The 25543-nt window shown below is 40.1% G+C and overlaps 1 protein-coding gene across 1 annotated transcript in view; it reads right to left on the bottom strand.

The window, feature by feature from the left end:
* Nucleotides 1–24848, bottom strand: part of GIPC2 (GIPC PDZ domain containing family member 2) — a 28053-nt gene extending 3205 nt beyond the window's left edge. The window contains exons 1-5 of the mRNA XM_076340453.1: nucleotides 24532–24848; nucleotides 16215–16400; nucleotides 12443–12623; nucleotides 9061–9170; nucleotides 8235–8316 (exon numbers count right to left, since the gene is read on the bottom strand). Of these exons, the coding sequence (XP_076196568.1) occupies nucleotides 8235–8316; nucleotides 9061–9170; nucleotides 12443–12623; nucleotides 16215–16400; nucleotides 24532–24771 (799 nt within the window). The 5' untranslated portion in view covers nucleotides 24772–24848. The remainder of the gene's footprint in view (nucleotides 1–8234; nucleotides 8317–9060; nucleotides 9171–12442; nucleotides 12624–16214; nucleotides 16401–24531) is intronic.
* Nucleotides 24849–25543: the final 695 nt, after the last annotated feature.

Below are 25543 nucleotides of genomic sequence, written 5' to 3'. Positions count from 1 at the left end.
AGGAATTATGTACTTAAATCCCCACACACTAGCTACGTTCTGCTCTGATAAACAGGAGAGCTTCCTTGGAGCACTCGTTATATATTCTTCTGTTTGTTTGGCAGAGGTTTAATTTTTAATTCAATGAACCTTCATTTTAATCTTATAAAATTATATTCTGTTTTCATTACTGAAGACACATGAAGCATGGGTCTAAAAACAAGGTTAAGCGCAACACTTCTGTGGTAAGACCCATGCCAGTTCATCACCAACTTCAGTGAGTTTGATACGAGCTTGCTGATCTAAACCAGAAGATCAAAAGGCAAACCAGAATGTTTTTCTCCTCTAAACGACGAAGAAAAGATCTCAGCAAGTCAGAGTTTAAAGTGGCCAAGTTCTTCACAGAAAGCCAAAAGGCATAGGGTTTGCACACGGAAAACAACATACAGCCTGCATAATAGATATATACAACCAAGCTAGTATGGGTTTGCTAGCAACAACCCATGTTTTACCAGTTTAAATGTTGAGCATGACCTGCATTTAGAAAGGAGTAATGATAAATGGGCCTAGAGAAAACACCTGAATACCCTACTTTAGGAGACAAGAATTCAAATACTAGGCTCAACTAATGTGTTGTGTAAAATACAGAGTAAATTAAAATCTGGTTGTTAGGTACTGGACACAGTATGTTTGCAACTGCCTGAAAGAAGTTGTGCTCTCAAGAAACTACTATATGACCTCAAACAGATTTGTTTAATTTTTCAGCTTCGTTTTATTTAATTAATTTTAGATTAATTTTTTAACCCAGAAGACACCTCCAGGTAGTAAAGAGACTGAGGCATTTATTGTGAGCCACATTATTCTTCTGCTTGGATCTACATTTTTTTCAATACCATCCGAACTAAAGAGTAACTAATTTCAGCGTATGAGTTTGCTTCAGTTATTATTTCCTCCAGCTCTGAAAAGTAAATCTTTAATTTATAGCACCCTCAAAGCTGGGAAAGTTTGTGCTTATGCCACTATGAAGTGAAAAAGATCAAAGTTATTTCTAGAAGTCTCAGCCAGGTGTGGTTCAAATTGTGCAAAAGCATGGGAAAGGCCTCGCTGCTGTGCACAGTAAACCGGAGCCACCGAAGATAGGAACATCTTGGTACCCAGGAAAGTTAAAGCAGAGACGTCTGATACAACAGAGGTAGACCGTGATATCTTGTATACCTATGCTGTATGGCATTTTCTCTTACTTAACACCCAAGTATCAGAATTTATCAAGTTTTAGACTTTAGTTTGGAAACAGCTACACTGGGGTCGTTGCTTAGGACTCAGTCCTTAGCTGCTGTGCTCATCCCTCACCTTTAGCCACTGTGCAGTTTCTCAGATTCTAGAACAAATTACAAGTCTACCCCAAACAACACTGAATGCTGGCAACCCAGGGACATTAGAGTAAATGAAAACTGTGAGGGCTCAAACCTCTCTCAGTCATGGCACCTGCACCTCCCTGAAGGATGAAAAGTGTCAGCACAGGAGTTTCTCCTGGTTAAGCTAGGCCAGGAGAACTACTGGCAGCAGGCTATCATGGTTTGAAGGATGCAGAAGACTCTGTAAAACAGACTCAGCACAAACAGCACTGCTGAATGCAGTTTATTTTCTGAGCTGTATCTCTGCTCCACGGCCTCTGTTCATATTCACAAGAAATGATGGTACTGTACAATAGATGAAACCCTCAAAGTCTGCTTCATTTCACGATTACTTTACACACCTGCCTTAAATTGCAAGATGTTCTCCATCTTTTGTTACACATGAAGTAACCACCACTTTCTTCATGAGCATATCAAATTCAAGTGTCACACTGAAGGATTTGATAGCTTCTAGCCTTTTCTCAGAGGGATATCCGAGTAGAAAACTTGTATTACAGTGCCTGAGAAAGGGAAAGAAGTCCTGAAGCCACAGATGACCACCTTCACCGGGACAGTCTGCTGTCTACTGCATGCGCTGTGTTGTATCAACATGGCAAAATCTCTCTGATAAAAGGGAAAAGAAACTTCCCCTGCTCTGAAGTTTTATTAAAATGTATTTAATATTATTTTCTTGACCTGAGACTCAGCTTAAGTTTATTGACAGTTATGAACTTCTGGCAAACAGTGTTTGCTGTTATGCAAACTTGTAACAAGCAGTGAGCAAACTTGAGCCATATTCCACATTGTAGACATCAGCAACAGTAATTCTGAAGAAATTTGACGTTTTGGTTTTAACTATGTTCAGATGTGAGGCTTCAGACTGAATCGCAGTGTGCCAAACTACACAAAGCAGTACAAGGAAAATTTACATAAATCCTGACAAACGAAACGCTGTGATCAAGACAGGCACCACTAGTGGTTCTCAAGGACTCTCAAGACCTGTTTCCCTGCCAGAAAAAACCCTATCCCTGTTGCGCTGATTCTTTCTGTGTCCCCCGTGAAGTTCCTGGGACACTGACTCAGAGGAGTCTGGATGGAAAACAGGCATTAAACAGGGGACTCTTGTTCCGGACAAGCAGAAGACAAATATTTGTCTTATCAATGCCACCTTATATTCCCTGACACTGTGGCATAAGAAGGTACTTACAGAGGAGTAAGTAAGTTTACCTGGAGGTAATGAGGTGAAGGGTATAATTTAAACTTCACAGATTTCTGCATATGAACCAGGATATGAAGTTACTCTATATAGACACTGGGAGAGGGTTGGAAGGAGAAGAGCTGTGCAAGGTGACACAAGAGCAAACGTGTCTAGATATAGTTAGTTACTCAAGACATTAAAAAACGTTGCCATCAACAGAGTGAAGAACTAGACAAGTCTTCCAGCAGAAAGAGTGGGAGCAAGGAATTTAGCCAGCTTTAAGATAAATTGGTCAAGATATATGAAAGATCCATATGACACAGACAGCAGCGACAAAACAAGACAACACAGCATTATATTACAGTCAAACTGCCCTAGTTGAAACCTCAGAATTACACAGGAATAAACTCTTTCATTAACAGAAAATGTTACTTCAAACACAATTTTCTTTAAAGATTGAGCTTCCCAAATTATTAAATAGAACCTTAAAAATAGTTTATTATAGATTTACCAAACTTGAAAACAAAATCCACTAAACTTAGATAATCAAGACGACTTTCAACCCCGTCAGCAGGAGTCAGAACGTCACCGCCGTGCAAAAGCAGCAGCCTCACATAAAAGTGCTTTCAACTGTATCGAGCAACTGCAATCAGCACTACCAGGGTACATTTAATGTACTACGTTTATTAAAGCACACGTCTGCGGAGAGACTGCAGGGTGGCCCCCGCTGGGGTGTACGTTTTCGATAGCTTGGTGCTGACCTCTAGTGCCAGCAGAGCTGTATTACCGTGCAGCAAACCCTAACGCAAGATGCAAGCCGGATCCTTCCCCATTCTCACACCCAAGTTGCACCACTGATGTGTACGAATGTGCAAAGCCGAACCCCGCTTCACCAGTGTCACACATACAGGAGCACTACAGCTGACCCGTCTTCTCTATCACCCAGTGTACACAGTCTTATTTCCCCAGGCCGTTAGCGCAGACATGGGGTGGCATCCCCTCCTGGGCACAGCTGTGCAGAACATGCGTGTTTACACAATGACATTTGCAATGTGTAATTCCCAAGGCAAATCAAAAACTACAGATTGCCAAGGCATTTAGCAGATACTTGCCAACTTGAAGAAAACTTTACTGGTTCTCAGAGGGTGACCGCTCTGTGCCAAATTGCCTCTGCTCCCCTCCCTTTCCCCCACCGCTTCTTGTAACAGCTGCACAGTAAGTGATTGCAGGAATCTTATTCCAATAGAATATTTTTCCACACTCCAGATATCTGAAAACAACTGGGGCTTTATTTTTTTTTAAATCTCACTTCAGACAATGCTCATACCTGAGAAATTTTTACATAAAATGTGAAAAGTTCTGCAAACTTAAAAGTGATGAAAGGAATTAGAAGTCTTCTCAACTTTAACTGAGAAGCTCACTCTCAGGCTTCCCAGAATATGAACATAGTAGTATGTTGTCTTTTTAAACCTAGTCCCTTTACAATAACTTCAAAGATATTTCGCAAAATCCTTATTTTCACTTTTGATAGACACATGCAGCACAAGCCATGAAAGCTACGATCTGCCTGCCACTGTTATTATCTACCTTACACAGTGGTTTTGCTACCTATATCCTATCCTGTAACTTCTAAAAAAACTTTTTCAGAAGTTTTAACAGAAACGTCAATATTTATTTAGCTGTAATGCTATCAGAAGCTTTGCCTTCATCAAAAGGTGACAAATATTATTATTCTGGCCTGACACTTTAAAAGAGCTAAAATTCACATTCAGCTTCCTTACGACATGACAGAAAATGAAGCGTGTCATTGCAGTTTCCAGTGTTTAATATTATTTGGTTTAAACTTCATGTTGAACATTGTCAGATCAAGGAACCATTAGAAATATCCTTTCTTCTTGTTTCTTTTTATTAAGTACTAATTCTTCTTGAGGTGGAGAAGTTTTCTTCTTTAACCAGACTTGCTACCTTTCCCTTTTTCACAAAACTCCCATTATCCTCTCACAGTAAATGAACAGTCATAAACAATACACCCCAGAGTGTATACAATAAAGTCCTTTGGGAAAGGAAGTCTGGTGATAGAAGGAGCAGAAAACAACAGATTCAGGGAGAGTATCTCTTTAGTCAAGGCATTTCAGGATAAAAATGTCTATCCAATATTGCTGGGTTGGATTAGTGAGCCAAGAGAAGCAGCTTGGGTGACGAAAAGTTTAAACCTGTTAGGACATTTTGACTAGATAGTAAGTTTGAAAAATAAAGTCAAGAGTGGAGAAGTAGATTTGAAATTCTTCTAAACAGAGGGGGAGAATATGCAAAGATATGTAATGTCTGACGATATTATAGAGAACAACAAAAAGGAAATAATCATCCAAAAGCATAAAACCAGGACAAAATAGAACAAATATCAGTGGATGAAGAGCTAGCCAAGAGATGCTGAAAGAAAAAAGTTGGACGGGAAGCCCTTTTTGCCATCATTTTTCCATCGGTAGCATTCTGGGGTTGGATCCCACAGATCCAGGCTTCCTCCCACCCAGAATCTTTAGGATCAAATACAGTCCATAACAATTCAAGCCTCACTGATTTAAAAAATAAATGCCACCAGTATTTTTCACTAACACTGCTTCCTGAGTCCCTTCTATTAATCAACTGTTCATGTTCCTTTACCAGAAAGCCCTGACAGGATTTAAAATAACCTGAATTATCTCTCAATGGCGCATTTATGTTTTAAAGAACGCTGAAGTCAAGCCTTGGCCCAATTTCTGATGTGCCCATAAAATGGCTGAGGAATATATTTCCAGAGTCAAGAGTCCCTTGTGCAGATTAAGTCCAGTTTTCAGTAAAATAAAGAGAGAAAAAGGTAAAAGTGCATTCAAAAGGCAGGTATGTAAATCTCAACAGCATTTAGATCTCTGAAAATAAAAAACTGTGCGAAAAAAGTAAGTGTATGCATTTCCATTAAATGATTTCCAAGCATTTTGTTCCAACTCAGGGATTTGTGTGTAGATTTAGTCAGCCATTCTTGAAACTGTCAAGATACTTAACTATGCAAAAATTAAGGGCTTTATCTCATCTTTAATTCTGTCTGTAATTTTACATTATTTTTTCTTTCCTTTCTTTCTAACTGCTGGCTTAAAACTGGGGCACTGTTTTAGAATTCAATCACACCATGGAAGTGTCATTTTAATGGAGATGAAAGAGCAATATTAACTGACATCCAAAGCTTCTGACAAACAGAACTGCATGGGAGTGAGCAATGATTGAGATTTTAATCACTTGTCGGCTGTCGCATTGTGATGACTTGCATTTTCAACTAATCTGGCTTGAGTAATGAGTGAAATTTCTAGCTGAGTGGTGATTGGCATTCTCTGAATGAATCCTTTCCTCATATTTCATTTTCATGGGTGACTGATCACATCCAGTATATGAAAAACTGACATATGTTAATTGAACAGATTTGTGACAGGTTATTAGCTCTCCTTTCCTAAAAAGTCCTAGAGCTGTTTAATTGTTTAAAAATGATAAAACTTTTTTTTTTCCCCATCACCATTGGCCCTCAACTCTAAGATTTGAACTTCAGGAAATGGCTTCAAAGGTGCAAACTAAAGCTACGTGAACCCTGTAGTCTTTGATTCCTGACAGTTTCTCTTTGTTTCACTGCCTTTTTGGGAGGAAGAGAAGGAAGAGACGAATGGCAAAACAACCACCTAGTTGGGAAGAAGAGAGTATCTTTGAGGACAAAGACCTCTTCCTTCTCTGAGTGTTCTTTTAAGGCATTCTTTCAAACTTTCCAAACTACATACTAAAAGGTGAAGGACATGAGATCTTTTGGAAAAAAAAAATCAAGGCGTTCATAGGAAAACTCTACCAGGTGCTTGGCAATCAGCGCAGCCATATGTGCTGAAAGCTGAATTCCTCAGTCTACTGTACAAGAGCCATCCTGTTACGATACCAAGAGCCAAAAACACAGGGAACACCAGTTCCCAAAGGAACTTGCTTCCCTGTCCCAGAGCAGAGCATAGCACACCTCAACATCCCAAGAAATGATGCTGTAGTCTAGGATCTCAGGCTTCTGGGCTATGGACACCAAAACCAGAACATAGCCGCTTATTCCTGTAGGGCCAGGAGCCTGGGGACCTTGGAGGTAACCTGCAAGGACAGGAGCCTCCAGAAGCCCGGCTTGAGCTGGGACTGCAACAGCTGCAGGACAAAAACAGCTCCCAGAGGGACGGTTGGCACAAGCCTCGGAGCTTTGAAGCCTGAGCCAGAGACGGACCAAGCAGTGGAGGCTGCAGGAGAGCGACAGGACATGGGATCCTCCCTAACCTAAACAGAAGGTCAGCACCACGCAGGGATCCCGGGAGCGTATTACACGGCAGGGGCATCGCATATCAGAGTTGCTGGGAACAGAATTTTTGAGAATTTTTAGTTTTCTGGGAACCGGAAAGCTTAGATATTACCTACAAAACAGAATTCACAAGTTTTGGGCAGCTCCACTCTCTCTTCTATGCCAGGAAGCCCACCTCTGCCTTAGCCTGGGGGACAAATAATACTTTACCTACAATTTTTGCTGTGAGAAAACTAGTAGAAGCTGCCAATCAGATGCTTGCCGGTAGGAGCAGCCAGCAAAGGACTTTTGGCTATTCAGATGATCTCCTATTGTTCTCATTCCTCTGTGCTAACTGCTGCCTGTCAAACCCTCCTGCTTTGCCCTTAGCTTCATGCCAGACCTATTTTCTCTTCTTCTTTGCCTCCTCCACTTCTCTCTCATAAAAGCTTTCTTTTCAAGACCACTTTCCATTTAGCTTATCCTTTCCTAATTCTTGGGTGATTTTTTTAGATATTACCATAACAACGAATACCTTCCTCTTTATCTCAGTATTAGCAGTTCCCCAAGATCGTATGAGGACTACACCCAGCCACAGCTGGCTACAGTGGCACTTCTTACCCAACTAGACTGCAGCTTCTTCCCATACAAACAGAAGTTCCTATTTAGTTGTTGTCAGATTAACAGAGAGAAGCAACAGCTGCAAGGACAAGTTTAGTGCAGTTTTAAGGAACTTATGACACTGGGGTTGAATAGTTTCTTTCATTATAAATTGATGATTGTGATAGCTAGTAAATATTCTGGAAAATTTCCCATGTTCTTCAGAACACAGGCTTTAGAGAATTTGGTAAGTTTGTGCAATTACTCTGTCAGTTCCCTTGCTAAATAGTTGCCCTTTCACTGATGAAGATCTCAGATTCAAACTTTATTGATCAACTTTGATGTGTCTAAGCCAAGGGGCAAAAGAGCAAACAAGCAGATAGACATGCTTATCCTTAACAATCCTTAAATGTGGTACACACCAGCTCCGCTAGAAAATATATGCCAGAAAGAATACAGTGATGACAGTTAATGGCAAACAACTAAATAATTCGTGCAACAGTGTATCGATAACATACACGAAGAATAGAGGATTAATTAATTACATCATAAGGCTTGTAGTGAGAGATTCTTTCTTTTATCAGAGACACACATTTGCAGAAATACAGACAAGCTTTTGAGACTTCATGCTGGACAAATTTTGCTTTGCTTATATCCAGAGACTAAAGTACTCAATAAATTTTAGACTACAGAAAATGAGAAATGGTTTAAACTTGTAGTAATGTATCTGTTAAAGACTCACCTAATTCAATATCTCTTATCCCCATGTATGTTTCAAGAAGCTCATCCACTTTTTTAATTGCTTTTTCTTCAACTTCAGTTGGCTTTGTTGAAATAAAGGGAGAAAAAGAGCAAAAGTATGATTATATCCATGCAGATTTCAAAATAACCAGCAATTCGCCACTGATTATCCTTACTCTCATCCCAGCCACCTAGACTTACAAAACCTACAAGTAAAACACATTATTCCACTCTCTTTCCCTCTTCTCACAAACCTGAGCCTTCCTCCGAACGTCAAGCCACGCAGCGCTCACATTCAAACTAAACAGGGGCTTTACATCTCCTGACAATACAGATCTTCATCAAATCCTTATCAGCTTTAGAAGAACCCAGAATAAATAACATTTCTTCTTCTAAACCCTAATCCTGGTGTTACACATATTCATGTCAACGTACATTAGTAGCCTCTCCTAAAAACAACCCTTACAGCAGCCCAGTACACTTTGCAGTGCCAGAAACAGAACCAACTCTTCAACCGCCCTCCTCTTTTCTTTTCCCCCATTCCCTCTTCTCAACACCGCTTGGTCTTATCTACCTTAAATTCATCCATGTAATCCATGACATCTAAATACAGGTTATCTGTTTCCAGATTCCTCAGCCCCATCCTACCCCTGCTAGTCTTCAACTTTATATAAGCATTTCTCCCTGCAGAAGGCAGTCCTCTTCTTAAGTCCCGCAAGCTTTGTAACATCCAGATTTTTCCTTCCTACTTTACCTTATCAACCTTGGGGAAGAATAAATCAGGTGGTAGATGATTAAACTATTAAAGGGCCCCAAGACAACCATACCATTTCCTCCACAGTAGCAGGGCCTTTGGTTCTCAGCCGAAGTGTTTCTCTCCCTCTGGAGATTTTAGCCTCTGGCAGAGTTTCACCTTTGGACCTTGGTTCCAGCTTTTCTAAAGACAAAATAAACAACAACAAGAAAAGAAAACCAAACAAAACTAAGTATGGTACATCAGAATATGATGTATCTGCTTTGACTATTACATTACCTTTACTTTTTATTCTAATCAAGATCTAGACATATGTAAAAATTTAATTATAAATTAACTGTATTCTAAGTATAGCTTTGCTGACAATGTCTTGTCTTCAAACTTTGATACCCGCTTGACTGCACCGAAGCTAGGACTTCCATTAACCAATATATCTATGCAGGCCTATTGCACTCAACTTCATTTATGCACTTTTCATAATTTTATTTCCCTATTCTACAGAAAAGTAGAAGTATTTATTACTTAATATTAGATAATGGCCGAAGTCATCGGCCAAATGCTGATTTATCCTGGTCTTTACAGGCAGACTATGTAGCAGGTTTAGCATTGCAGCATTTCCATCTTTCACTGATGCAATGGTGGAAACACCACTGCTAAACAGGTCATGATGAGCCACATGGAGCTGAGCTAACAATTTGATTACTAGCAGTCACATAGGTGAAATGTCCATAAGTAGATCTGCAGGAGTTTTTCCACTGGTTTCACTGAGGTCATGATTTCATACCTGAAAAATCTCTACCAAGAATATCTGGGTTTACCCAAAGTTTTCTTTACCTGAATTCAGCTTTCCTTCTTTAATCTTGGGTAAGGGCACCCCAGTTAGTAAATGGAGAATGGAGTCATTTAAGATTTGACTTTCTTCTTCTAGGACATAATTTTACATTCAAGAGTGGCGAGGCTTTAATTTACTTACTGACATGGGAGTTACATAGTTAATCTGGAAAGTGCTAGAAGAGAGGAGATAGTTTTGCAGAACTGTTTTTAACTGTGTTGTTTTCTCTACCAGATTATTCCTCCTCTTAACAGCAGGCCTTTCTAATAAGCTGTCCTTGAAGGCAAGACCTTAACACGCTATATTCATTTTGTCCAGGTAGATTCCAACTCATCATTCTTGCATAACTAGTTAAAAATCCAGATTATTCTGCTGAACAAGTCTTGAAAAGTACATTTGAATTGTTTTTATTTTAACAAATAGACATGGCACAGTCTCTCATATATACTTAGGATCAACACTTTTCCTTAATCCTTTTATTGCTTCAAGGACAGTTTAAAACATCCTTAAGATTGTCATCATTTCTGCTAGTCTTGTTTCAAAAAGTCCTGATACAACGTACATCTTTTTCTAGTTCTGTCACCATTAGCACCTTAAAACTCATGATTTGACATAACATTTATTTGCAGTACTTCAGACCAAAGCTCTCTGGCCATCACAGAAACTATTTTTCATATTCACGTAATTTAAATTTAGAGTTTGTGTTATGCTGCCTTTACTTTGTTTCTATTAATTTTTCATGAATTCACAGAGGGCCAGCTTGTGACTGGTAAGGACCAATCTTATTCAGACAAATCTTTAATTCTGTGCTACAAGCCTTGCCTGAGTAGCTGAGGCAGCCTGTGTGCACATGGTAGAAAGATATCCAACCAGTAAATTATATTTATTTCACATTCTGCTGAGAGGAAGAAAAATAAAAGTTAGTAATTTCACACAGAGGCTTGTCTCTTATTTCTACACCCTCACAAACTTGTGTTGAAACTAACAGGAATTCAGCACCTATTTGTCCAGCAGGATCTGGATCTTGTTTGTCATCTCCTCTGGGGCTATTCTCAGCATGCTGCAGCTTAAACACTATCTTGAATAAATTTGTGCCTAAAGCCTAACTGCACCTAAGACTAGAGGCGGGATATTCTAACCTATTGGGCACTGCAACTTGTAAATTAATTTCTGTAGGGTAAAAAATAACGTGCATCTTCCAAAAATCTGTCCAAAAAGCTCTGATTGCCTCTTAATTCAATGTCAGATAAAAGGTATTGCCATGGAATTAGCAGGTTTCCTTCTCTACATCACAGGCAGACTAAAAGGTATCTTAATCACCTGACTAAAGTAATTACTATTAAATAATGGCTGAAGTCGTCAGTCAAATGCTGATTTACCTTGGTCTTTACAGACTACGTAACACATTTAGCATTGAATACAAATTATAGACCCATATTAAAAAGGTATTCCTATATTACTAATTGCAATACTATACATATGTAATACTACTTTAGCATAATGTATAACATACACATTTACTTAACAGGAATATCAACTTATATCCAAATGCATTAGAGATTAACTCATAACCCTCATTCTTCACAGAAGCACCAAAAGCAAAAAGAAATCTTCACATTTCTCTCATTTTCAATTTCTGCTGCTATTCTGACACCAAGTGTCAAGCCTGGTGTATGACAGCAGTTGTAAACCACTAACAGGTAAAAAAAGATTTGAAAAATAAACATTTCAAACTTTTGCTGCTGTGGTGAAGACGGTGATTTGGAACTTGCTGTTAGTGCAGGTGTGCACAAGGACTCATACACACTTATAATTTAGCAGTATTTTGAAGTTTTTATTACAGAAAAATGCTACACAGTTGGGGGGGGAATATAAAAAATTGAGAGACTAAAAATTAACTCAGTCTCTATTTTGACTCCCTGAGCTAAACCTACTTTTTTTTTTTGTTTACCACATTGATAAAATTAATATACATAAGGATTAGCAGTAGGTATGCATTCCTCCTATATAAGTATCACTTTCTCACAGCACGCAGGTGGTAGGTAGAGACAGAGCTTTGCCATACTGCTTTCTTTCCAATTCTGAGTATACCCGCTGTTGGGGAGAGGGAGAGCAGGCAGGCATGCAGCAGAGGAGGTGCTCTAGGGAATCCCAGACAAGTGCTTTCTGCAGCATCCTTCTGCATTAGAGAGCGCAGTCCCCAGCCACGGGTATAGAAATAGAAAAATCTGACACACAGATGAACAGGGATTATGTATCAATAGAGGAAAAGAGGAGAGGAGGTTGGAGGATCAGCACATTAGTGAAGTGATCCATGCTTTAAAACTCTATCTATGAAACAATTCCTGTACTTATTTTGCATCATCATGTAGTGGCAAAGGAATCGAGCAACTGAGACTCAGGCTGAGGTAGCCCACACCAGGATGACTGCTGGAGAAAGCAAGATGGAAGAAAATCTATTCATAAATTTTCCACTTCAAAGAAAAAAAAAAAATAGTACTTTCTTGTAGTAGTTATGTTACCTTGTGTGGACACCTGGCTGCAATCTGAAAACAAACTTACAATGCAATTCAATGTTGGGATTTCAATATCCAGGAACAAGGTGGACAGTCAGGTCACTCACCAAATGCTTTCATAGGCTCTACCAACTCCAGCTTAAACATCTGACCTTTCTCTAGATCTTTTAGCATTTTGGCAACTTCATAATGCCGACACTCTGACACATTTTTTCCATTTATAGTCTCTATGTGATCACCCACGCAGATCATTTTGGTTTGGTCCATAAGGCTACCTTCTTTGATTCGCTATTGTTTAAATAAAAAAAAAAGAATTAAAAACATTTCTTTAAAAGGTAAAGAGGTGACACCACAGAGTTTCAAGAATGTCAGTTAACAACATCAATACCATTGAGCTTATTATACCAGCAGTGCGTTTTGTCTATAAGATTTTCATAAAATGTATTTTGGAAAGCATTATTTTTCAAACAAAGTATTTTAATAAGCATTGAATATAAAATCAACAGAAAAAAAAAGAATGCAATCATACTTTAGAAATTAAGGCTTCTGAATAAGCTAATATTTTTGTGCTTTAAAACTGAACCCAAACGTGTCAGTGACATGAATGTTTAATTGAGTTTTGGGGTTTTATTTTGATTTAATAGCTTGACAAGCATAGGAACAGAACTTTTCTCAAGTATGGTCCAGGGACATAAAAAAATGTGCGTGATATACTAAAAAATGACATACTATAAAGGGCTAATCTTAATAAGACCCATCTATAGTCATAAAACTTGCACCATTTTCCTCATCGAGCTATACAGCTGCATATTAAAGTATTTCCTCTGAAATAACAATAAAGAATAAGAAATTCTTCTAAATGCCATCTCATGGAATACAGATACAAATAGTCTAAAGGTCATAAAATGTAACAGAAATTAGTATTTATAGTTTTTGTGAAGTGGAATTTAAAAAGTGAGGAAAAAATCTTTAAAAGATCTCTATGATTTATCAAGTCAATTAAAGAACACTTAAAATTTCAGTGATTCTGTTTATTGTTGTTATATGCTGTCATATTTGTTTATCATGTGCCTAAGTCATGTAAGCCATTATCCTATGGCTATTTAATAGAAAAGCTATGACATAGTAGAATATCTTATATTTTTTAGAGATGTGAATTTCATTCTAATATTTTCCTGAATAACATACTTTTCAATAAAGACTGATGTTGTTCAGGCTAATTTTGAGTGAGATAACAGTGAGACAAGGGAGATAAATGTATTACCACCTACTACTATAACACCTAGGCTAACTGCATAACTATCTCAGAAACCTGCTTCTAGTTTATGTGCGCACATCTGAGCCCACATATGTGCCTCCATCTGAGAGAGTCAGTGGGAAGTGTGATAGTGCTCAGTGTCCTATAATATACTGCAACAATTTTTAGCTTCAGGCTGAGTTTAACTCTTTCTAGCACCTTTTTCTTTAACCTAGATTAAAACCAAAAAGAAGCCTCATAGTGAATGAAGAGAGGGGTATCGTACACACACCAGAAACCAGGTCCCAAATGCGTTTCTGTTACTAGGTGCCAGGATTCAAAAGCATGCCCGCCAGACTTCAATTACTGTTTAGTCTACATGTTGAATTCATTTTCATTTAGCTTTTCTTCTTCACTTGGATCCTAACACCAAAACTGTTTAAGTAATATTCACTGGCTATGTTATTTGTGTCATTTCAAACATTTTTTTTCATATGACTTAGTTTTAATCACCACTCCAAGTTAACTGACCAGAGACAGTCAAGCTACATTGTCACAGTAATTAAGATGCAATTGATATGCCTATATTTCAAGTGCTCTACAGTCCATTTAGAAGGTAGGATCTATATTTCCTATGCAATGCCTAAAATTAATTGCGCCACCCCATCCTATAATGTCTCCTTATATACCAGTCAGTCAAGCTTCAAGTTCTGCTGTTATTCTTTGAATGGCTAATTTGAGTCCATATTACATCTTCCCATCTGGCTACGTACCCAGAAAACAAATTGGTGAAAAGTAGCATGACACCAGGTTTTGTTCTTAATAAGGCAAAACAACATCGTATGTCACAGCAACAAAAAAACTGCAGTTCAGAGTGTCAGGTTTAAAATCTGGCCAGTTTATATATCAAGCCTAGAAACTGCCCTGTTATACAAAGTGCAATAAAATCACTACAGCCCATAATAGCTTTCAACAACCCAAAGACAGGTAAATTTAGTATTAATCATTAATTAATAATGGAACATAGTAACAAATTTTCAAGGAAAGCAAATATATAAACAGAAGGAATTCTACCAAACTTTAAAGTAGAGACAGTCTCTGCTTAGTCATTTACCGAGACCAGGTATAAAACAGATGCAGCTTTTACTTTTGTATATGTATTTTCTACGCTGTTTTAAAAAATCCATTAGCTAAATAGGCAACAGCAACAAAGTAAGCTCCTAGAAACTCCTTTAAACTGATGTATTCCCACGAAGACTGCACCATATTCATTATACTGCTTATTATTAGACCAGTACAAGGACAATGATGTATTTGTTCAGACAAGTTTTATACAGTTTACTGGAAATTACAGCTTGTCTTGCTAATGTGGTGAGGGTTTTCCAGTCTGCTCCAATTATGCAGTAGTCTATGTAACAGGTGTTCTCTCTCCCCATATTACCAACCAAGCACAGAGAGAGTAACACTCCATACAGTACTGCACGTGAACTTTAATCACTGAAGCACTGCTTTCAATGCCTTCTTTTAAAATGCCACATAAGCAGCAGCGTGACTTAATGTTACAGGCTGCATGGATGCTACCGCTAGAAATTCAGAGTTCTGTGTCTATAAACATAAAACTGAGGCTATGATTTTGCCAAACTGCTTACTGAAACGTCCACTGCGTCTTGACTTTGTCAAGCATGATCTCAATCACATTTTTCCACAACAAAGACAAGCAAACTTATTTCTAAACCACGTCTTGTTTTATATCCATGGTAGCTAAGGAATGAATAGAGTACAACCTCTCCATACAAGAAGCTCTGTTTACAATAGCAATGAGAACAGCGATCGAGACAGCAGTAATCGAAGATAATTGCCAATGCCTCACTAATAACGGATAATTGGAGTAGATTAGAGCAAAGCATCTAAAAAAGGCAGAAAATGTGATTAAGGTTCCTATTACCTAGTCTAGCAAGAAGGGTAGCACCGTTTCCTCAGCTCTACTTGTCTCAGAACATACTATCTGGAGGTCATATAGAAGTGGAGGAGGAAAGCAATTATTATTAATATATTGTACATGTTACTGCCCATAGTTGCTACTCAAGTTAATTGTGGTAAACTGTGTTAATCCATATCCTTAGCACCTTTTAATTCATCCTACCTAAGGCAACAATATTGGAAAGCTGAAAAAGCACTGTACTTGCACCTATTCTTATACAGTATATAAAGGTTTCTGCCCTGTGAACATTCATAAAGACTGAAAGAACATGATCTTATTATTCACATGAGTGACAGACGTTCTATAAGCACCTAATCAATGACATCAGAAAATCACTTAAAAAAAGGAGGGGGCAGATGCAAGCAGTATCTAACACCTACCACCTCAGGGTAGGTCGGAAAATACAATGGTCACATTGTAAAGCTGATACGCATTACAGAAGCAATGAACAAATGAACTAATTTTGAATGACATGCAGTACAGAAATAGCTGAATTAATTTTGAATTATGTACCTGAAGAAAAGCAACTTTATTTTTTACTTACCGTATATATGATAATAAAAGATTTTATAGTTCTAAAGTATCATTAAAACAATAATTAAACTGTTATAGTAACAGAAGCTTCTATAGAACAAAGTATTTCACTGGTAATTAAATTTACCTTTATAAACGCACAGCCAGTTCCATTGTCTGTAATGGTAAGCCCAAGCACATCATGAGTTTTAAGAATTTCCACTTCTTTTCGTTGTCCTTTTATGTGAGCAAATATGAAATCTTCAAGGCCAATTTGTGCACCTAAGAGCTTGTCCATATCAGCTTTATGAGTGTTCAAAGTACAAAACATGATCTGTGCAGGAGGAAAGCATATACATTAAATTTAACAGTATATTAGGTTTGGTGAGCTTGATAGGAAGATAAAAGGAGAGCGTAGTTATGGCCTCTGACAGATCCATAGCTGAAATGATGATAACTCTCCTTCTCCAGCTGCCCCAGGAGAGGTGATAGTCTCCATCCACACACATGACAGGAGGCATCAGCAGCTCAAACTCTGCAGATAAGAGCTGGCAGGGAGCAAAGGAGAGAGACGTACCTGTGTGAGCAGCCTCTCACAGCCTGTCCCAGCACACCAACTCTGATACAGGCATCTTGAGCTAGAGCAGAACAGCTTGTTCCAGAGGTTAGCGTGAGCAAACCGAAGAGCCACCACCATCTTTTGCTTCATCGTTCACCCACCTCAAATTCCACAGGATTAAAACATGACAAGGGACTGCTTCAAAATATAACTGCTTGAAAGCAGTTTCATGGGAAAAATGGGAGCTCATCAAAACAAAAATGTCAGGAGAGAGCATGAAATGTTTTATATTGCCCCATGTGTTCCACCATTAGCTCAGAGCATGTCCTCTCCAACAAGCTTGCTTAATTTCCTACCCTTCCTCCAGCGTAAGTGGGGGTCATCTCTGTTCCAGCTTAGTAAAAGGAAGGCTTAAGAAAAAGGGCAATTTTTTTCTTCATAAATCAGCCTTTCTGAGGGATTTCCCTTCAGCACTGCGTGTTAGGTATTCCTTTTTCTCCCTACACTTATGCTAGTGGTTCTTTAACAGGGAGGTTTATTGTCCTGGGCATAGGCAGGATGAGACTAACCCAGCTGTACTGCTCGGGGACAGAGACAATGCTTTTGCCCACCACGGCGCTGCATAGAGGAATTTGGCCAGTCTGGGCAGGCTTTGGGCTTTCTGCTTTTCGAGTACAGGCTATACTGAACAGCCTAGCCAAAAAAGAAAAAAAAAACAAACACAATGCTCCCCCTCACAGTAAGAGTAACTTCACCTGCCCAACTCCTTTCCAAGCTGTAGCCGGAGAGGAGTGAGGGAGACCCCACACAGCCCCCTCCTGGGCAGCACCGGAGAGCACAGGGCAGCAGCCGAAAGAGAGAAACTCTGTGCTCCAGGAGAAACTTGGAGAATCCCTAAAAATCTACTTCACTGAGGCAAAGAGCGCCCCTAAAGACCGTCTTTCACGTGCAACTGGAAGCAGGGGACGAGGAGGAGACTTGCCACCCCATTTGGCCCTCCAGCAGCACAGGTGGCAAAGCCACAGCTGCAAACCATCAGACAAAGGCTCTGCTGCCCGCAGGACGCACATGGCTCTGACAGGACAAGAGATAAAAGTAGATACTTTTCTACCCCCTGCCTGTATCTGCTGGACATTATTTTCCTTCAGAGCGCACCTTGGGCCCCCTTGCAGCCCACTCCCCACACCAGCTCCAAATTAGGAAGTGGAAAAAGGCAGTGCTAACACATGAAAAGAAGTACACAGTGGGAAGCCAGCCTAGCATTTGAGAAAAACAGCAGCAGGATGTCGCTCAGTGTCTTTCATCTTTGCTACCGCTCTAGTGGCAGTCCCTGGGGAGCAGCGGGCCAGGCCAGAGCTGCCCCAAAACCCAGGCACAGACCTGTGCCCACGGCCTGCCGAACCCCCCAGTGCTTCGCTGGAAATGCAGGGTCCCCTTCTGCCTTCCCTCACTATGCTTGTAAAAGTTACAGGGTTTTCCACCCCAGAACACTTCAAATGCCTTTTCTTTCCTTCTGGCATCACTGGATGACAGTAGAAAAATTAAAACAACAACCTATTCAAACTATTCCCTGTCAAATGAGGGGTGAATACTTTTCCTAATGTATTTCATAGAGAGCATTTAAGTTTCTGAAGCTTTCTAGAACTTAGATTCTATAACTATGGGGGGTTTGGTTTTAAAAAATGAAAGTTTAGTAGTGAGATGGTGTTTCTTCATGAGGGGGGTCTTGTTTAGTTGTTTTGCTTTTTTTTAAAAAAAAAAAACAACAAAACAGCCCTACTTCAAAGGCTAATTGCTTATGTCATATAATCCATCAAACATCCACTACAATCTAACGCTTTCCTTTACCAGTAAGTCTCGTAACAGCACACCCTTAACAGACATTAGTTTTATTCTCTCAGGTAATGCAAAGTTGTTCAGTTAACCAATACTCAAGCAGTAACATCACCTAGAGAAATTCAGCTGGTTTTACGTAGAAAATTGGATTTTATTTTATAAGTAATAATAATAATTATAAGTAATAAGTAATAATCTCTAATCATCAGCTTTTTTTTTTTAACCAAGAAGGTTCAGTTCAAACAGACTATATATAAGTTCACGTATGCATTTTCAGCTCTCTCTCAAGCTACATAACAACTTGGCCAGTTTACAACTGCAACTCAGTTCTTGTTCTTACAACGAACGACAAGCACTGTCTTTACATTTTAGACATCAGCATCTTTCATCTGACCTTGTCAAACAGACAATCATCTAGTAAGTCCTGTCACACCTTTGAATAGATAAAATTGGCAACAGAGCAGAAATGTGATATTTAGAAACTCGATCCAGAGTTTCTCTTTTTAGACCTTCATCTGGATGGCATTCCTACTATAGCCTATAAGTCTGCAGAATTTTCTGAGTCAGTTCTGTGTTAACCACAAGGCTGAGAGAGCATCAGCCAGTCAAAAATAAAACTTAAATCATTCTTTATCCTCTTTAGTGAACAACTGCTTTTTCTCAGAACAGATATATGCAAAGAGTAATGTACTAAAGATGTACCCACCCAGGATAATATACAGTTACACCATCTATCAGTTACAGCACAGCTTTATTTGTACATGGCTGAGACCTGTCAATTCAAAAATGATATTTTTTCATAGATTTTACATAAGTTTAATATAGGTACCTAATAGCAGCTTATATACTTAAACATTTAAACAACAGCTATTATAGTACACCTTCCATTCACTCAAAGTTTGGTTTATTTTTGATAGTAATTTTCTTACCCAGAAATGAAGTAAGAAAAAAATTCAATGTGCAATTTTCATTGTTAAGTCTTTTCTCTCTCTTCTTACCCTCAACCTTCATACGCATTTGGTCCTTAACTCAGCATACCAGTGCTGTGACATTTCATGCCAACTTTAGCAAGATATTATAAATCGTAACTGTTACATCAGTCACGAAGTATCTAGGATACCTCCTTCACTGAGAGCGTTATCTTGTGCGGCACACAGAACAAGGAAATTCCATTCGGCTGGCAGGGACTGGGGGCTTATGCACAACTTTATAAAATAGATTTGTCAGATAAGATTACTAACAGATTATTCCCTGCATCGGTATTTTCAATAGGGAGAGACTACATTAGCCAATAAAAACAGGGTTACACTGTGTGTTATATAAAGAAACTGTATTAGCTAAGAAAAAGAGGGTTACGCTATGTGTTATATAAAGTATATATGCAGTACCATATTGCATATCCTATATATTAATTACATTCTCATCTTCCATATTAAGCTTACACCTTGAGAAAAACTCAAAAATAAGTTGATTGATAGATGACATACTCAGAAGCTATTAGAAGTGCTTTTAAAATCAGTAGATCTCAGATAACTTACAAAGGAGATCATAATCACTTTCTCTATTTAAAAGGTGGGGAAATGGGAATTCTTCTGAGCACGATGTAACACCCACCGACATATTTCCCTATATACGTAGGCATCATTATATCAAGAAATCACCAACGCATTTTCTAGGTACCTTACTCTCTTTATCCTCCCTGGGGAAAACATGGGAGCCTTGACTAGCTGCAGCAACAGAAAGAGTAACCAAGTCCTCCAAGTTCTAGTGTGCTTTTGGTACTCTATCAGGTATGCAAATTTGCCTCCCCAAATACATTCAAAGTACTACAAAATAAGCATTCAGTGGTTTATTTTTCTTTTTTTAAACCGAGAGCACACAAGGATTACAGTGTAAGTTCTTCCATACAGCTTAAAAGTATTTGAAAAACAGATCACTAACACAGCAAGCATCACACGTAATATGGGTGTGAAATTTAAGCACTGCTTAGGGGAACAGCAAGCAAACAATTGTTGCCATAGGGTTGGGAGGAGGTGGTTTGTAGGGAGTGTTAAGTTTGTTCATTTAAACTCTTCAATCTGTAGGCAAGATTGTGAACAATTTGTTTCAACAGATAAGCATATACTCTAAAACTTTGAACAGTTTGGCGATGAGGATTTCACAAGCTGACCCTTTTCTCTAACCTCCTAATATACACTTCAGATTTTTTCTTCTAATAAGGTCACTTTTATTCAGAAACCTAAGTTTCAGCATAGTGGCTTATTTTTCAGTACTCTTTCATAAAAGTTCAAATCGAACAGGTTTAAATCAAATACTTCTATGAAAGTTTAATGCAGCACAGCCTCACAGTACACTTAACTGTTTAGCATGAAGAGGCAAGGCCCGTGGAACAACAGCCCAGACACAAGCTCAGCAGCTGAACTCTTGTTGCTCGAGGAGACAGAGGGAGCTGCATTTCTGCCCTTGGTGCTACCAGGAAGGTCTCCCTTTTCCTATATTCCCCTTATGAAGCAAAATTCCTTTTACCACGAAAGAAACCCCAACCTCCACGGGCTCTTGACAGACACACCCGCTGAGCATTCAACTTACCTCACCAGCCCCACCATACTTTACCTTCCAAAGCAAACAAAATAATCAGAAGTGCAAATTATGAGTACACAAACCAAAAGTCCATATAGCTTCTGTGGTTTACCATTCCCTTCCCATCTAATCAAGAAATAGCCCTGCTACAGTTGGACTTTAACATCCGTGTTCGCAGTGCCCGATTAGCTACTTTGAATACTTTAAAGCCCTACCATGTGCTCTCACAGGAGCACACCACCACCAAATGCCTTAACAGACCCACATTGTCCTTTGGTCAGTGCTCATTTATTTATCATACAGGCTGCACTTAGCACTTTCACCCTTACAGGGAACTTAACATTCCCTGCCACAGTTCCCAATAGTCACAGTGGAGTAGTAATCCTAAATGGCCAAGACCATACACAAATACTTTTTCTAGCCACTTCTACTTCATCCTCTATAGAAAAAATGGGGGAAGGTATTTGTATTATTTATGCAAGTAGAAACATACACTTGACTGTGGATGGGTTGTGTTGTTAGTTAAGAATTGCTTTTTTTTTTTTTTTTAGCTCTGCACTTTCTTGTTGAAACCCTGTTGAAGAAATCAAGTTAAAAGTCAAGAACAATGTCATCTACCTCAAACAGCGCTCATATTAATGATACAGGCAATCCATTGCTAGAAGCCACCTTCACTCCTCCTCGCTGTGGAAAGAACATTCAGTTTGGACCAGGAAAAGAAGAAATGCTGGTCATGGTAAAAGTCACAGAGGCAGGCAGAAATGCAGGCTGAATGTCAGGTTCGAAAGGGATGACCGAGATACATATTCACCCAGGAAGATGAATGAATACATATTCACCCAGGAAGATGAATGAATACATATTCACCCAGGAAGATGAATGAAGAATAAAATACCTATACAAGAAAAGATGAGTACAGGAACAGCCTCAGAAAGCTGCTGTTACGGCTCCCTCCTTCATAGGTGCCTAGCAAACATCATAGGAGTGAAGGAGTGTGCCCTTTGAAGCTATACTTGTTCTGTCCCCATCCTACCCTACTCATGATCCAGGTCTGCACCAACAAATACTGTGTTTTATACAAGCTTCGCTCTGTCACTCTTGGCAGTCAATCACAGATCCTGGAAAGGATTCTCCAGCAGAAGCTAAACTCAGCTGGTCCTGCGAGATGTGATACAAAGAGGAAATGAGGAGCTGTAACCATGCGGAGTCAAAAGGAGAAGTGACAGATTACAAGTACAGCTCATCCTGAACTGTACTAAAACACTTAAGTAGGAACTTATCCAAGAATCCATACCCTTGCCTACACTGCAATAAACTCAGATATCATATTAAATGTATTCACTTCTGCAACAGTTAGCCAAATGCTCTCTACACTGAGCTCTTCCCCTCACCCCCCCCCCTACTATTTTCCACCTCAGTCACTACAGGGCAGAGATCTCTGTGATAGTACCTGTTTCCGAAGGCATTCAGGTATCACACTGCCTATAGGCTTCAGCATAGCTAGGTCACAGAAACTTTCCTAGACAGGTAACACCTACAAATGGTATTTGAGTACCTCAGTGTCTTTCAGTTTGCTGAGGCGTAGCTTCTGGCATTATTCTTTACACCAGACTGTCTGTCCAAAAGCAGCTTTAATTAATAGATAATACCATTTAAAATGTCTAGTCTTTCCTTACTTCCAGAAAGCTCAGCAGTTACTAATAAATTCACATTTCATGGCACCCCTTGCTATTCACTCATCTATCCTATTTTATCTTGTCCATCCAAAATTTTGTTGCAACACTCTCAGGTTCTTCACTCTGCTGTGCCACCTTTACACCAGGAAATATTTTTGATTGCTATTTTCATTTCATACAACTTAGTTTCTTAAAGCCAGCTGAATTTCTTGAGTAAAAGATTTTTAAGTTCAGTGCCTCCAGCAACAATTCTCCATCCATTTTTACCAATAAACCACATTAAAAAAAAAAAACAACAAATAGGAATGGGACAGTAGAGAGAAAAAGAGAAAAGAATAAAGAAACTTCTCCAGTTTAGCATGAGGCTGGCGATAGATGCCCATGAAACATGTGGTGCTTCCTCTAAAACCTTTGGGGGTGTCAAATTATACATCTAGCAGGAGAAATGGGAGTGCACCATTCACACAAAATTGAATTTCTTGGTGAACGCTGTTCCTTCTCAAGTCAGTGGAGCCAAAAGATCAGTAACAAAAGTTCAACAGTGAAAGGAAGAAAAGTAAAATAGAAGATAATCTGGCAACTACAAGAACTTGAGAGTAAAGGTATGACTGGAGATGGAACAGAACAAAAGGGGAACAGCAGCTCGCTGTGGAAAGATGACAAGACGCAGGCAGTCAGGAAGCAGCTGGAAAGGTCTGGGACATAGGTGCATTGGCTGGCAACAATACTGGTACTTCTTAATTACTTAACGCAACAGTGACTGGTTAAACTGTATTCACTGCTACTGCCAGTTTTCTTTTACAGTTTACTGTTTGAAATGCTGCTAGCTCAGGCCACAGCAGACTCTCAGAACAAAGTCTGTAGCAGTAGTCTTTACTACTTTAAAAGAGCCAACTACAAATAAGGAAACAAGTAGAGCTGTATAGCCACATGCAGGCATCATGAAATGTTAGCACTTTGTTTCAGTTTGCCACTCAGAGGTTAAGGTTCATAGAACCACGTAGGAAGAACTTGATATGGCCACTACCTTTTAACTAGGAGAAAACAATGCATTTACAAACACAAATGAATCATTATCCAAACAAATGTTTAAAACTTGGCTCAGAAAAAAAAGATCAAAAAGGCAGCAGAGTTAAAAAAAAAAATCCTGTTACAGATTTAAATAGCCTCACTTAAACAGTGGGCCTTTTAAAAGCACTTACCCGGCAAAGCAGAAAACTTTCCAAACATCACATTCAGTCGGAATTTTAAAATATAGTCAGACTTAAAGCATTTATACCCCCTATTGCCTTCATTCTGGGTATTTACCCTCATGGATCCATTGATTTTTTTATTTTTTTTTTTTAAATTGGAACAAATCACTAGAGTCAGTAATTCCTGCACTGGAAATAGTTATTCCACTCAACTGTAATACAAACGGTTTGACCCAGCGCTTAAGAGTTGTGTTAAACAGCAGGCTGGCGACAGGTTAACTAAGACATTAGAGATATTTTGGTTAAAAGGATCATTGTTTTTCCGCGTAAAAGTTAAGTGCAGTTATGCTTATACCTTTTCCCGTATGCTAATGCTCATTTGGAAATAGCAAAAGGAATTTTTTTCCCCCAAAAAATGGAAAATACCCACGCCCACAAAAATCTGCAAACAAATGCCCGCCGGCAGTTACAGTGCAGAACTGCCCCCAACTCCTTTTTGCGTCTTTCGAGGCCCCTTTACGGCCCGCAGAGCGCAGCGGCACGGCGCAGGCACCAGGCGCGGAGCCGCCGCCGCACCGCCGCGCCCGGGCGATGCCCGGCTCCCGGCCCGGCGGGCCCTACCTCGGCGGGGTCGATGCGGAAAGCCTCGGCGATCTTCGCGTAGAGCTCGCGGGCGCTGTCGAAGCCCTCCACGCGGCCCGTGGGGCTGCCGTGCGCCAGCTGCGTGTGGAACTGCAGCCGCGACGCGCTCGCTGCCGGGGCCGCCGCCGCCGCGGGGGCCGGGGCCGCCGCCTCGCTCTCCACCAGCTTGAAGGTCTCCTTGGACTTGTCCTTCTTCTTGCCCCTCAGCCCCAGCGGCATCTTCCGCGCCTGTAACGGGCTCCTGCCGCCGCCGCCCCGCGCTGGACTCTGCCCCCGGCGCCGCCCCGGCCCCGCGCGGCCATGCCGCCGCCAGGTGAGGCCCGGGCCCGGCGGCCGCCCCGCCCCGCCCCGCCCCGCCCCGGGAGTCGGCCTGGCGGCGGCGAGCTCCCGCCCGCCCCTCCCGGAGCCGCTGAAGGGCAGCGGAAGGCGCCCGGCGCGGGAGGTGCCCGGCTGCGCCTCCTCCCCTGCCCGCTCTTTCCCCCGCTCCCCTGGCAGTTCGGGAGGGTACCGGGGCTCTGCCCTGCCTGTGCCCGAACCCCTTCAGCCTCGGCCATAGCGGGGTCGCGCACCGAGGACCCCCACAGCTTCCCACACACACACACACACACAGAAGCCACAACCGGCCATAACTAAAGCAGAGGAACACGAACTTGGGACAGAAGCCATTCCTACAAATAAATAATCCTTCCTGTCCATGACACTGGTTAGGAAGAGTTTGAGGGTTTGGGTTTTTTTCCTAAATGGAAGCCAAGGGCACTTTTGAACTAGACTGCACCAAGAATGCTGAGTTTGCCAAAGACTGGCATCGTCCGTTTTCTGGCCAATACAAAGACATCTCTTCCACTTTTTCTAACTGTATTATATAAAGTGTATACTGTAAAGTGTATTTATACACCTTTAAAGTCTTTCCCTAAATTGTACACAAACCCAGATTGTAAAAAGTTTACTACCTTTCCACTCACTAGTTCAGGAATTTCTACTAATAATGAAG

This window comes from Aptenodytes patagonicus, chromosome 5 (genome assembly GCF_965638725.1).
Source record: "Aptenodytes patagonicus chromosome 5, bAptPat1.pri.cur, whole genome shotgun sequence".
Lineage (NCBI taxonomy): Eukaryota > Metazoa > Chordata > Aves > Sphenisciformes > Spheniscidae > Aptenodytes > Aptenodytes patagonicus.
This window is presented reverse-complemented; position numbering and strand designations above follow the sequence as displayed.